Raw genomic sequence first — 13,643 nt, forward strand, 5'->3', positions numbered from 1 at the left:
CGGCTAAGTGTTTTTACTGACAGCCATCTCTGAATGTGTAATCTCCTGTTGTCTCCATAAAGGGAAATTAAACAGCTCTGTTTTAATTGAGCTGCTGATGACAAAATCACATTTTAATTGGGACTTAATGGCTATATCGCGCTACCAACACACAGAAATAATAGAGCAAAGAGCTATGATAATTTACCTCTGTGGATGTAGAAATCACTTGACTCAACACGATAATCACCGGGTTGTTTTTCCTTAACCACGTACCAATTTGTAGCACGGAGTGGTTTTAACCGCTGACCTGAAGCAAACACACGGTTCAGACTGTTGAACACAGGATGGGCAGCAGCGGGAGGAAATGGTTGGTGAGTCAGTGTGATGTTTTGAACACAGAATGAAGACAGGAAAACATTTTGACAAAGTGTTTTATTGAATTTTCTGAAATTTTAAGTAACTAGTGGACAAAGTGCAAAAAGGTGGTATATATTTTAACATGACCCAATCAGGCTTGTAAGGAGTTAAAGAAATGTATGGCTTTTAAGAGTCATACTATGTTTTGTATCACAGCTTTAGTGCTTTTTGAAGTTATTTTTTAAAGTGACAGCGTCCCATTTATCAAATGAGTAAGAGGAAGGATGACTCAAAACTTTCGCCCCACCTTCACAGAGTTACTCATTACCACCTCGGCTACGTGGCATGCTTCATTTCAACTTCACCATTTAATCCTTACAAGAGCTGAGGTAGACACAAAACCGCTATCATCAAAGTGCTGCAAGACTACTCAATTAACACAGTGCAATTACAAAAAAAAAAAAAATCAATATTCTGATTAAGGCACAATAATTACTGAAAACACTTCTGTCTCCTCTCAGGCTCTTCTTGTCTTTTTCAAGCGTTTCCCAAATAATCAAAAGCCTGCACTTGGAACAATGTTGGCCATAAAAGAATAACTCAAGCCAACAATAATTTATTGCAGCAGGATTAACACATCCAGTATGCGCTCTCCTTTGAGCACCAGTGCAGGATTGAAGCTACCCAAGAGGCCGGAGCTCTCATACATAAACATAGCAGAGTGTAATCAATAAATAGCCGTGCAGTAATATGCTGTCAATAAAGGCACATCCTGCTTCAGATACTTCTGTTGCACACTAAAAGACTGTGCCAATCAAACGCAGCACACTCCACACTCAGCCTGCCGGGGGTTATAAAGGGGTTTTTATACACAGGGAGGAATCTAAGTACATGTGGTAAAAGATTTGGTCAGCGAGGGGCCACAGCGACTCTCTCCACTGTGTCAGAGAGACGTCTCAAAGATGACACAGATGTCCTTGGCACAGTGCACGTCTGTCACCTGCTTTTTGTTCGTGTAAACCTGGAAGCGGATCAGGAAGGCAGTGTCACAGAACACAAGCACACAGTCAAAGCTAATCTGAGCTACGATCTGTTGAGGTGTGATTCATGACAGATGCAGTCAGAGCAGGCGGGAGGGGATTTGTCGTTTGCTAAAGCATGGAAAAGTGGCTTATTTAGCCTCATAAACAAGTGTCAAAACACTGAGGGAAATAACTGATGAGAATCAGTGAAGCTGTTTGTTTTAATTTTGCAAATGTTTCCAGACTAAATGCTGGAATTCTGAACACAAAGAGGATGTGAAAGAATTTCAGGGAGAGAAAGTTGGAAACAGGTCGGGCCTCAGAGTGAGATTCACACTCGACTCTGGGATTCTCCTTCAACTCACAAAGGAGCAGGAGGTTGATATCAGATTATTGAATGTATTTAAACCCTGACTGACAACTATAGAAACTTGACACACAACATGTGGACCATCTCAGTATTTAATAAGTGCTGCTAGACAGTTATGGATGCTGAAGTAATCTGATCTGAGGAGAGCAGCGCACAATAAAAGGAAAGGAGAAAACGTAAGGGCTTGAACAATGTCAGTACCAATCCACCAGTGTGCCGCGGAAGACGATACCAAATAATACCACACTGTGCTGAGTCTTTGAAATCAGTATTTTACTCATTTCACTCCTCTGGCGGAGGAGATACAGTTCTGCTGATAAATTTGTGCGAGGGACAGAGAGAAAATGGAATGATGCCTACTTTTTCTTATTTCACAAAGACCTGTTTGAAGTTGCAATATGGTATCTGTAGTCCCAGACAGATGCACATAAAATGGAATTGAACAATGAATAGCCGCCTCTTATCTGCCCAGTGTCTGAAGGGGAAATACATCACAAATGAATTTCACAGGGAAAAAATATGGACATTCTCTATTACAGTAATCCCCATAGAAAGTTTATCCCAAATCACGATGAAGTTAAACCCAATATTCCCAAATAGATATTGCGCAAAGAAAGCTGCTTTCTAGAGTCATCTCCAAAATGATCTCGAAATTACATTATGAGGAAAAGATTATACGGAGAGTTTCTCTGATAGAAATCAGAGGATGTAAATCTACAAAGGGACAATTTCTCTCTTGAAATTAATGCCACGCTGCTCCGAGTGGGCACTTTAAATTAAAATGGTAATCAAGTGTCTTTGCATTGTCAGGGTTATGCACATCTCCTCTCTGAGCTGTGTTATTTTGAAGGTGAGCAATGAAGTCTGGAGTTAAAGGAGAGTCTGGGATTAGGCTGGGATGTATTTAGCGACAGCCCCCATCCTGGGACAAAGGTGGGTGTGGTTACCTGTTTTGCTGTGTGCAGCAGTGCGGCGGCCTCAGCTCGGCCTGTCTGTTGGACCATCTGGTAAAAGAGTCCGTCCTGGTTCTGCAGCAGCACATACGGCTGGTCATACTCCTGGATCCTGCCTGCAGCCAGAACCTGCAATCACACATACAATGCAGGGTGTGTGTGAGTGCGTGAGTGTGTGTACCTGTGTGTTTGTACCACCTGTACTTTTCTTCATGGGGAAACTGACATTTCAGCTGTTTCTCTGCTGAGTGATGCATGCAGACGATGCAAAAAGAAAGGGGGAAACAGTAGTTCTGTGCACATAGGAACCATCCATTTCATGTGACTCATGCAGCAGCAAACACAGGTGCCTGTTTTCTGCTCAACAGTCCCAGGGACAATGAGCACAGCCTGTTCACAGTGTGAAAGTCAAGCACGCTGACTCTGACAGACTGGAGATCAGTGAATGATCCGTGTATTTAACCTGGCATTTCAGCCGGCTCAGGGGTGGTCCTCAGTCAAATCCAACAATCACACCTTTAAAACACTCGAGAAAATTACCGTCATTTCTGTGTCATCACATGCTATATGAACCACACAAAGAGTAGTGTCAATTCAAGCAGTTTGGGAAAGACTGCAATTATATCTCAGACAAATTTTAACAAGCTCCATCCCCTTAGAGCTGTAATGAGCAGTTTGTAAACGCTAAAGCCTGGTTTCAGGGCATGTTTAGTGTGAAAAGGAGGCTTCTGCAGCTGCTGTCATAATCGACAGTTTAGGAGCAGAATACCAGGAGATGAAGTTTGAGACTAATGTAGGTCTAAATATTGCGCGGCAAATCAGGTGGGCCCCTTATGTAGAGCTCCTGGAGTGCTCAACAATCTGGGGGCTTTTAGCAAGAGTGTAGGTGTGAAACAGGCCCCGCTGCGTGATATCTGGCTTCTCCGAGCAGCCCCCTCAGTGACCGAGCAGCAACCAGGTCATGCCCTGCCCTCTGCAGACGCTTAACAAATGCTGCCACAAATGGCACTAATTGGCACCTCTGCAGGAAGTTGCAGGAAAGGGCCAAAGATCAAGTGGCATGAGTGCTCGCTCAATAAGAGGGAATGCTGTGCAGGAGTGATCAGGCCAGCTGCTGTAAAATAGGGCAAGTGAATTAAAAGTCTGTTAGGATTGTTCAGGGGGCTCCTTATAAAGAAAGGGAGAAGTCGCTGTGCTATAAATCTCATGAGTGAGAGTCGTGAAGCAGAATAGAGAATGAATAAGAAAGGGTTTCATAAGTTATGATGGACTATCACACAAATGAGCTATTATTCTATTGGTTTGAGGCTTTTTTCTGTTTATTTATATCAGAAACATCCACAATATCTACAAACCAAGTCTGTGGAAATTTACTGCGTTCCTCCTTACCAGTATTCTGTCACAGTCAATGATGGTGTTGAGCCTATGAGCGATGGTGAGGACGGTACACTCTTGAAACTTGTCCCGGATCGTCTGCTGGATGAGGCTGTCAGTTCTAAAGGAGCGGGGAACACAACACCTCAGCACAAAAACTCTCTTCCTATAGACCCTTGGGCAGGGATTTTACTTAACACAGAACAATGGCTCATCAGCAGAGAGATACGAGCAGCAACAGGAAAAAAATAAAGAAAAGCAGGGCTCATTTTACGTGTGGTGGCTCATGGCTTACAGTATTTAGTAGATAATTGCTACTCTGTTCTCACAGGAGTTAAACTCGTATTTGTTTTTATTCAAAGTTCTGTAATTGTAGTAAACTTTTTTTTAAAGAAAAAGCACAATCCAGAGTTGCACTAATCTGTGTTTAGCAAGCTTGATGTGCTCACATTTTCATATAAAGTGTTTTTCTTGAAGACTCAAGTGTCCCTGACCTCAGGTCCACATTAGCCGTGGCCTCATCAATGATGAGGATGCGGTTTTTCCGGAGGATGGCCCTGGCCAGACACAGCAGCTGCCTCTGGCCCACACTGAAGTTGGAGCCTGACTCGGTCAGCACCGTCTCCAGCTTGTTGGGCAGGTCCTCCACCACGGCCTTCATCTGCACCTGTAGAGAGGGAGAGCAGAGCCCCAACCCTTCATTACTCCTGCATAAAGGCTTCCTGTGGGGATGTCTTTAAAGAGCTATCCAAACACACCCATTAACCGCCTGGCACAATGCAGGGCCAGGTCCACTGATGACCTTGGCCAGTGCTCTCTTGTGGCCAGCCTCTAGCTTTAATCCAGGCCACCAAACCCATTCAGAGGCAGGACCAGGAGCTGAAGCCCTTCACTGTGGGGGGAGCCTTCATCCTGGTTGGCCTGACTGCCCAAACACATCTCCCCCAGCACTTTCAATGGTTCCCAGTTACAAGCCGCACATTGAGCTGGGCCCCATGGCCCTAATGGGATTTCCCCCCATGACTTGTGGCGAGCAGGGAGGCTGAATGGCAGCATTGTACAGGGGGACAGAGGGATCCCCCCCTGGGCCGGCGAGGGGGAATCATTCAGAGCCACGCTGGAGTACCTCTTGGAGTGCATTCCACAGGTCCTCATCTGTGTGCTGCCTGAAAGGGTCCAGATTCTTCCTCACGGTGCCCGTGAAGAGAACTGGGTCCTGTGGATAGATGGATATAGAAAGAGAAGGCCGTGGCCAGTTAAGATAATGATGAGGGAGAAGATGTATGAAAGGGTTAAGACAAGCTTTGCAGAGCGCCGCTACGCAGTGTTTGAGGGGAAGATGTTCACAAAGGGCTTTCTCCACTCAGGAGCTCTATTCACTCCTCAATAAGTTGATCTTTTCTCTGAGAATCCACAGCTTCTGCGTGGTTGTCTGAATTTATAATATGACACAGAAAAGCACAATCTAGTCACTGTTATGAAAATAATTTTCAACACGAGCTCTTCAAAGTGATGCCCTCAAAGTGTCTAACAGCTGTACTGTGAAGAGACAAGCTTCGCATCAGCTGATCGCCTTCATGAATGGACGGTCTCCACCAGCAGACAGTCACGATGTCCCAGATGTGTATTTATGGTGAGCCACACTCCTGTATCAAGGTTTCAGCAGCACAGCCATCTTTAAGAGAGTAAATAAAGCTCTTTATTACAGTGCAGAGAAACAGGCCCGCAAGTCCACAGGCACTCCTCCAACATGCCACTCTGTTTGTGGTTAACCTGATAAAGAGAGGCAGGAAGGCTTCTCCTCGTCAGGTCAGATATTTATTCATAAATCCAGCTTCAGTGGGGAAGTGATTTACTGAGCACTCACCAGGAGAATGTCTTTGCTCTTATGGCACAGAGATACTGTTTTCACAGCTTTGTTTTATCAGAGAGTGAATACAGATGCTGCTTTTTGGAAGTTATAACACGGGACTTGTGATCATTTAATGCTACAAGACATTTGACCCTATCTACAGTGAGATGTGACAGAGCCCATCTCTTAAATTCTCATCCAAAGCAAAAGCAAATATTGTTCCGACAACTGTGGGAATAAAAAAGGAAGTGAAAGTGAAGCTATCTATTTAACCTGACAGATTTCAGCATGTCACACACAGCCATGTAGGTCAGGACGCTAAAGACTTCAACTTTCATCCATCAAAGTAAAGCTTCCTCAATCCGACCCCTGCTACCTGTACCTCAGAGAAATGTTCCACCTCTTTACTTCAAATGAGCTTTTTCCTTCCATCACAAAAAATACCGTCTTGTCATTAAGCCAGCTGAAGTCCCAATTCAAACTAGTTTTGTGACACACTTTAATTGAGGATTCAATGTTAGTTCGGAAAAACTGCTTTCAAGCACAGCTTTTCCATAGACCGATTATGTGCTCCACCAACTCTAAGCCCTCTGTTTGCCACAGAATTCATTTCTCACTAAGTCATTCCTGAGAATTCAATAGAAACAGAAACGGATCCTTTTTTTAATGCCATATGCTAATAAAAAGCTTATCGTAATCAAATCTGTGGGCGGCGAATAATGAAACTCCTCACTGGAAATGTATAGTATACATATCACACTCTCAAACTGTGCCAATGTAAGGAAACGAGTAATTTCCATCCAGGTTTTCTCCCTGTGTCAAAGGCTGAGGGAATATCACTTTATCTCTGATGTCGAGAAAGAGAATAAAAAGGCTTTCAGGTGATATTTGTGAATCCAAGAGGCTTCCACGAGAAGTTTGTAAAACTAAAAGCTCAATACAGAGAAACTCAACTCCTCCAGGTGAGGCTGCGTAACATCAAACTGCCATCCAGTTAAAGGTGGAGATCGGCGTGTGTCTAAGGTTCTGACTCGTAACCTGCCACTTTGTGTGAGTCTCTCCCTCAAGCAGAGACAGATAGAGTAAACAAAATCACATCAAACACACATCACATCCATCTCTAACTAGTTTGGACTCGGAAGTAAAACTTTATCTGAAGTAGTTCTGATGCCAGAAACCTATCAAATCCACAGCAAAGCATTAATGAAACTGTTTTTGGGCATCTTGGCTGCACCCGAGAAATGTTTGAGACTTGGGCAAAGTGACGGTGTGCGAGGGGACTCTGACTGCGAGGATGGGGGAGACTTCTTCTAAGCAGCTTTCCCATGTTTGGGGGGTAGAGGGCTAATCCTCTGTCAGGGATGGGGAACTGCTCTCTTCACAGTACAGGCCGTGGGAGTCTTCTCCCCTCCCTCCACTCGGCTGACACTCACCCGCAGGCTGGCATTTTCTTAATGCCGTATCAGTTTCAACAAGCGGAAATAAAGTTAAACTGTCTCAAGGCATCCGTTTGTCTCACTTTCAGAAATCCCCTAAGAGACGACTGTAATTCTCCTCACTTGTTTTAGCTTTTTCAAAGCCGGGCCTATTAAAAAAAACAAGGGCCAGAGCAGAGAGGTGTCTGCTGGCAGTGTTTGTCTGGCATTTCTCGAATCATGAGGATCAAAGTAACTGTCAAAAGGTGTCCAGCAGTAAAGCAAAGCAAAATATTCAACATTCAAATAAATTTAAAATAAACAAGAGCAAACATTGGAGCATACTTGGTTCTTAAAGATGAGATTGTGGATGATTTAAAAAGCTCACCTGTGGGATGATGGACATTCTCTGGCGCAGGGTGTGCAGACCGATCTCAGACGTCAGGAAACCATCGATCAATATTCTCCCCTCGGGTTCTGCCAGCCGGAACAAAGCAGAGATCAGGGAACTTTTACCAGCGCCTGTGCGTCCGACGATGCCAACCTGGAGCGGAGACAGAAGAGACAGTTTTTATATCCCTGAAAACACACAAAAAAAGACTAATGCAGTCATGTAGGCTTCAATAACACAAGTGCTTCTTCTGTCGTTGACCCTGACGGAAAAATCTTACATAGCTTACTACAATGGACACGCTTGTCTGCTGCAGAAGTATAGAAAAGAGACCTATGGGAAGTATTGTGCTCAACATCCAGGTGAAATACGTCAGTTTCTTTGTCAGCAGTCACATGACTGACAGGTGTGGAGAATAAACAGAGTATAAACAGAGAAGCAGCTCACATTGACATTTTTTTTCTTAACATCTGGATCAGTGCCACCGGCGCCGTCAGGTGTTCTGACTTAAACGTCATCATTACAGACTTATGAAATCAAACCACCACTGTCCCTCAGCTGTATGTGATGCTGTGTAAATATAAAAAACCCTGCTCATTCTCAAGGAAAATATTCTCCATTAGGGGGCGATATGGGAAAAACATGTCAAGAGTATTTTCTGACAGAATCAGGATCCGGGCCCGTATACATGACAAGCCATTAGCGAGGAAAACGGACTGTTTCTGCTAACAGTAAAAAAAGAAGATTAGAGGTATGCCTGAGCCTAGTTAACAGCCCAAAAAAGTGTTAGATTCAATGGAGGTACACCCATAGACTGTATATAGAATGGACAACGGGGCTCCGTCATTTACCATTGTACGGTATTGAAGCCAAAATATCCCCGTCACAGGCGCAGTCATTGTAGCAGTTTGCAGCCAGAGTCTGCGCAGTAGAGACGATGAGGGATTCTGGGAGAATCTGGGTGGAGCTGGGTAGCAAAAATAATATATATTTTTTTCTTTCGACAGTCTAATCACTTCTTGACTCTACCACCTGACAAATTTTACAATCCCCGAAAAAAATACACGAGAATGGCAGCTGTCAATCATCATTAAACCTTAAGTAAAACCTTGTTTTTAACCTCTCATAACTACTGAAAACGAAACATTTCAGAAAAAAGAAGACTTGAATACAAGACAGACAAATGATATCTTCAAATCAACACAACAATCGGACGTGAGAAACATTTCTACGAGGTGTATTCATTTTTTAAAGTTTGACCACAGCCCATCTGGAATGGCTGGAAAGCTGTATTTTCTAACTTATACTGCAGCCAGTCACCAGGGGGAGCAGTTTTTGTGGAGACCTCACTTTGAGCCGAGCAAGCGGACGTCCATTTTATTTTTTACAGCCTATGGGTACACCCAACCATTGCAGGCGCTAACAGCAGGGTTACAGGGCCTATTCAGCTGTTTAGGGGCAGACATTGAGTGATGTGTTACCATTTGCGACAAAACATACAAAGACAGTGGAAAATCCTTTGGAAAAGTAGCGATGTGTAGCCATACAACAATTTCATATTTAGAAGATACAACATTTTTTCAGTGAGATAAGGAAGACAATCAAAGTCTCAAACTGGCGAGGCTCACTGCTGTCAGTTTGACAAGTTTGATTCGCTTTTTGCTTTTATACCTCTGGGTCCTTCCAAGATGTGTGAGGTGAAATGCTGGATTTCATAAACTGTTTAAGAGTTATTCATTGAGGTACTGGGACATTGCTGCAGCGCTTGTTCCTCAAATCAGCTTTAATATTAATGATTTTATTATTTTGGGGTTTTTACTGTCCTGTGGAAACACCACACGCATGTACTCTGTTCAAGATCGCCAAACTTTCTCTTTCTCTTTGTTTACCTGACTGACTCACGGTGAACAGCTGATCATGTGTATTCTTGTAATAAAATCTCTAAAAATGTTTTTCTTAAACTTCTTAATTTGATCTAAATTGATCTTCCCTTAATTTTGACAAAATCTCCACCTGCGTCTCTTTCATGGTGTAATTAGTTAACTGGCTGATTATTTGCAGTTGTGCATGCAGCTAACGTTGCAGCTAAACAGCCCGTTCCATAACAGAGCGTTAGGACTAATGGTCCCGTTTGTTTATTACATGAACGTGCATACGGGCCCAGGATTTTATCAGGATTATTTTCCATAAAAACTGTTTTGACCTGCAAACAACTTTACATTCCAGGGCTCAAATCATAAAAAATGATAATTAGTTAAACCAAATGGTGCCAACAAGCAAGGGTGACAATATTTAATTGTTAAGCTGACAAAACATGCGTATCCCTCATGTGTTTAGTTTACATGTATTTGGTTATAAATTAAGACTGAATAACATACATTATAATTTCATAGATCCTTAGGGCACCCACACAAAAACAACCTGTCTAAATCAAACTGCTTTTTTTCTTTCATTGGATGAAAGCAGAATATTTTCCATGGTGAAGATCCCAATGCAACCTTTGGAAACAGCAACAGCGATGGCACCACAAGGCAATTTTTGGGTCCTGGGCTGCTAATGCCATACGCTGCTGCCTGCCAACACATAGGCCTGTTATATGGCATCACATAGCCAAATGGCAGCCTTTTGTTTAGCCTTGGGTTTACCAACAATACTGCTGCCATGACAAAGAGCCGCTGTGTGCGCCTCACAACATGCCAACACAGAGAGAGGATGTAATACCGCCATTATTCTCCCTCTTTGCCCATTTAGGTGCAGGAAAGAAAGGATCACGCTCAATGATCCAGGATCTAAATTAACTCTAAATATGATTAAATGCACAGGCGGGGTATCGCTGAATGCAGCACCACTCAGGTTTCTTTGTGTTGTACTGAAATGACACCAAACAACTCTCCTTCCCTTTCACTTTCTCTGAGCCAAAGCAAAGGCAGTTAAGTTAGTTCAATTGACAAACAGAGATGTGAAGTGGGCTGAATGTTCCAACTGAAAACAGCATCTGATAGAGAAGTGCTGGATCCAACTTCAGGATGCCTTTGCTTGGTCATTGTCAGATATTTTTCAGAAACGCTTTCAACCTTTTCCCAAACTCATGTGACCTTATGTCAAGAGGATTTCACAGATGCATTAATTTAGAATATGACATGACTCTCTTAAGGGGAGCTGCAGCAACAGAAGTAGTGACCCTCTTGTAAAGGCTGTGGATGCACTGAGAAGGCTTCACAGCAGAGCTAAAAAATAAACAAACCCTTTGCTTCTCAGAGTCCATGTTTGGGTTTTCCCACAAAGGTAGCAGAGGCCAGAAACCTTGGATGTATAACACTAACAAAAAGAGCCAGCAGTTTCCTCTAAAGAACCTCATGTCTAAGGGTGTATTCACACCATAGACTGTATAAAACATGGACGTAGTCTCGCCGACGTCACCCGTCTGTTTCTGAAACGGAAAATGAAGCACATCGTCTATAGCGGCCATATTGGTGGTGGCAAGGGCTTCACATGCAGCCATGGGCGCCACGTGACCCTCAACAGCCGAGTTAGAATAAAATTCACCCCCGTACAGTGGGAGCCGGTAGTAAAATTAGCGACTCAGACAGGAGACGTTTTTTGAACCAGGCTGTAAATAGGTTAATTTCTGCTTTGAAAATGGCTTTTTTTGGCTTGGTGTGTATGTGACTTCCGCTACTTCCGGAGCCAGCCTCAAGCGAACACTCCAGAAACAGCGGATTTTAGCACTACGCATTGTCTCATATTCTCAGACCGGAGGCTGCCGCTTGATTCACACCTGTGGCTTGTTTTCTTTGTTACGATTCAGGGGCAAAAATGATACAATTGTAGCGGTTGTCACTTGGTCCATTTGTGTTCACAAGGACAAAGTCTGTTGCGGTCAAAAGTTGTAAACAAATGCCATGTGCAATCGATTTTTTTCTCTTATTGGTCAGAAAGAATATTCGGAAGGTGGGAAGTTTTCCTATCTTCATTCATTCATGTCTTACCCGCTTTCCACAGGGAAGAACATCCATGGAGCATCAACAACGTGTGTGGCTAGTTAGCATTTATCTGGCTCATGTACCAGTGTGCACTTTGTGATCAACATATGTAGTTTTTAAGAGTCCTGACTGCGTTAAGGCATTTTCGATAAGGCACTTTATTTCTTCACTACGCCCCGTGAGCCCACGACTCATCTTCCTTAGTTCTTCAGCCTTCTCTTCTTCTGCTGCTGTGGTTGATTCTTCATCTCCTTCAGCTTATTTTGTTCTCGATCTGAGCCCGATAACTGTGTTCACATATACCCAAATGAACTGGGGTTTTTTGGGGGGGGGGGTTGCTCACTGTTGTGTAGCCATCAAAGCATCTGGAAAATAGCAAGGATGACCAAAAGCTCACCAGCAAACACATTTGGGATTATTCACTCAAACAATCGGTAATCCTGTATTGAGTTGTGTTTAATTAAATTATAAATTTGTGTAATTGTTGTACTTATCTAATAGGCATGCGGTCAACTTTAATATGAGCTACCATTGGTTTCTATTTCTTTTCTCTGTTTAATCAGATCACATAATCAGTTTTTTAGAGCTCAGGTACATATGGGATCTTTGTAGCACAGGTCTTGTCCGTAGCCTGATAAGCTAAAGTTGAGAGTTGGCCTTTCTAATCAGTTAGTTCTCCACAGCCTCATTCAGCTGTTTACAAAGCTTAGTGAAATAATAATCAGTGTTTTATTATATCCAACAAGCTCCAGGGCTGTATTTCCGTCATCTCTTTTGCTCCACATGGACTGTTTTCCCACATGTAACAAAGCCTGCTAAAACATGATTGGTCCATACTACTCGAACAACAGACAACAAACAGAAACCAGAACGCTTGCCCAAAATCTTGTCCCTTGCCTACAGCTTCTGCATTCATATGCAGATATCTGTTTATAGAGGGTGGCTAAAAGGAGACAAGATGTGAACCCAAAGTCTTTGTCTACCTGTCCATCCATCTCAAGCTGCCCTAAAAGAACACCACTCTTCTTTCAGACGGGCTCTGAATGTAAACAAACGTCACTTTGAGCTATTTGAGGAATTTGATGGATGCAGACCAGTTTGGTAATGCATCTCAAACAGTGTTACACATGGATCAGTCACAGCTTCTCTGGCTTTTATCAATCAAAAGGAAAATCTTGGCATTCTGCTTATCATGCTACCTTTTCAATCATGTTTTATATAAACGGCAGTGATGAAAGGCAAAGTTCATTTAAAGGCTCTGTGAGGACTCTCTGTTTCGGTGTTGATTGCAGTGACACCTGTTGCCAGAATCTGTAGTGTTTTTCCAGAGTTAAGACTTTGTTTCCCATGAGCACTTTCACCACCATCATATTCTTTTAACACTACTCTTTCCAATCAAACCACAATGTTCAAACCATAATTTGGTTGTTCATGGATTTTAAAAACAGGCAAATATAAAAAATGAGACCATTTAGAGCCCACTTACAAAGGCCTATAAGTTGTCATTAATACAGTTTATAAATATTTCTCATAGTAAAATTAATTTTAAAGTTGTTAACTGGTCATAGAGATAAGTAGCATGCCCTTAATATACAATTTCTCTTTTAACAATGAAGGGTCAACTGTGCGGATGTAGCAGGTTGTGTGTTTTCATGTAATTATCCAGAGAAAATGTGTGTAGTGAGGGCGACAGTGAATGGATATTGTACTGGAGGTGGTAGGTGTGAAAGGGTGTCAGGGAAACTGACAGGATGCACAAAGCCTTTCACCCCCATGGCATGTGGCAGAGATCCCTCCCATGAGCCAGGGCCTCTACACTTATCAACCCATCCATTGTGAAATCAGCCGCCCTGGCCAACCATAGCCATGCAAAATACACCCCCTGCATTAAACACAATTTCAATCATCCTCAACCATCTCCCTCAGCTTCACCCTCTTTCTCCT

At 43.0% G+C, this 13,643-nt stretch overlaps 1 protein-coding gene across 1 annotated transcript in view; it reads right to left on the reverse strand.

The window, feature by feature from the left end:
- Positions 1-451: 451 nt before the first annotated feature.
- LOC141808127 (ATP-binding cassette sub-family C member 4-like) overlaps positions 452-13,643 on the reverse strand; it is a 37,990-nt gene continuing 24,798 nt past the window's right edge. The window contains exons 26-31 of the mRNA XM_074694509.1: positions 7,714-7,869; positions 5,185-5,274; positions 4,553-4,725; positions 4,074-4,179; positions 2,679-2,813; positions 452-1,360 (exon numbers count right to left, since the gene is read on the reverse strand). Coding sequence (XP_074550610.1) covers positions 1,283-1,360; positions 2,679-2,813; positions 4,074-4,179; positions 4,553-4,725; positions 5,185-5,274; positions 7,714-7,869 — 738 coding nt within the window. The 3' untranslated portion in view covers positions 452-1,282. The remainder of the gene's footprint in view (positions 1,361-2,678; positions 2,814-4,073; positions 4,180-4,552; positions 4,726-5,184; positions 5,275-7,713; positions 7,870-13,643) is intronic.

Source organism: Halichoeres trimaculatus, unplaced genomic scaffold (genome assembly GCF_033239565.1).
Source record: "Halichoeres trimaculatus isolate MK-OKI-2021-1 unplaced genomic scaffold, fHalTri1.1 fHalTri1_scaffold_19, whole genome shotgun sequence".
NCBI lineage: Eukaryota > Metazoa > Chordata > Actinopteri > Labriformes > Labridae > Halichoeres > Halichoeres trimaculatus.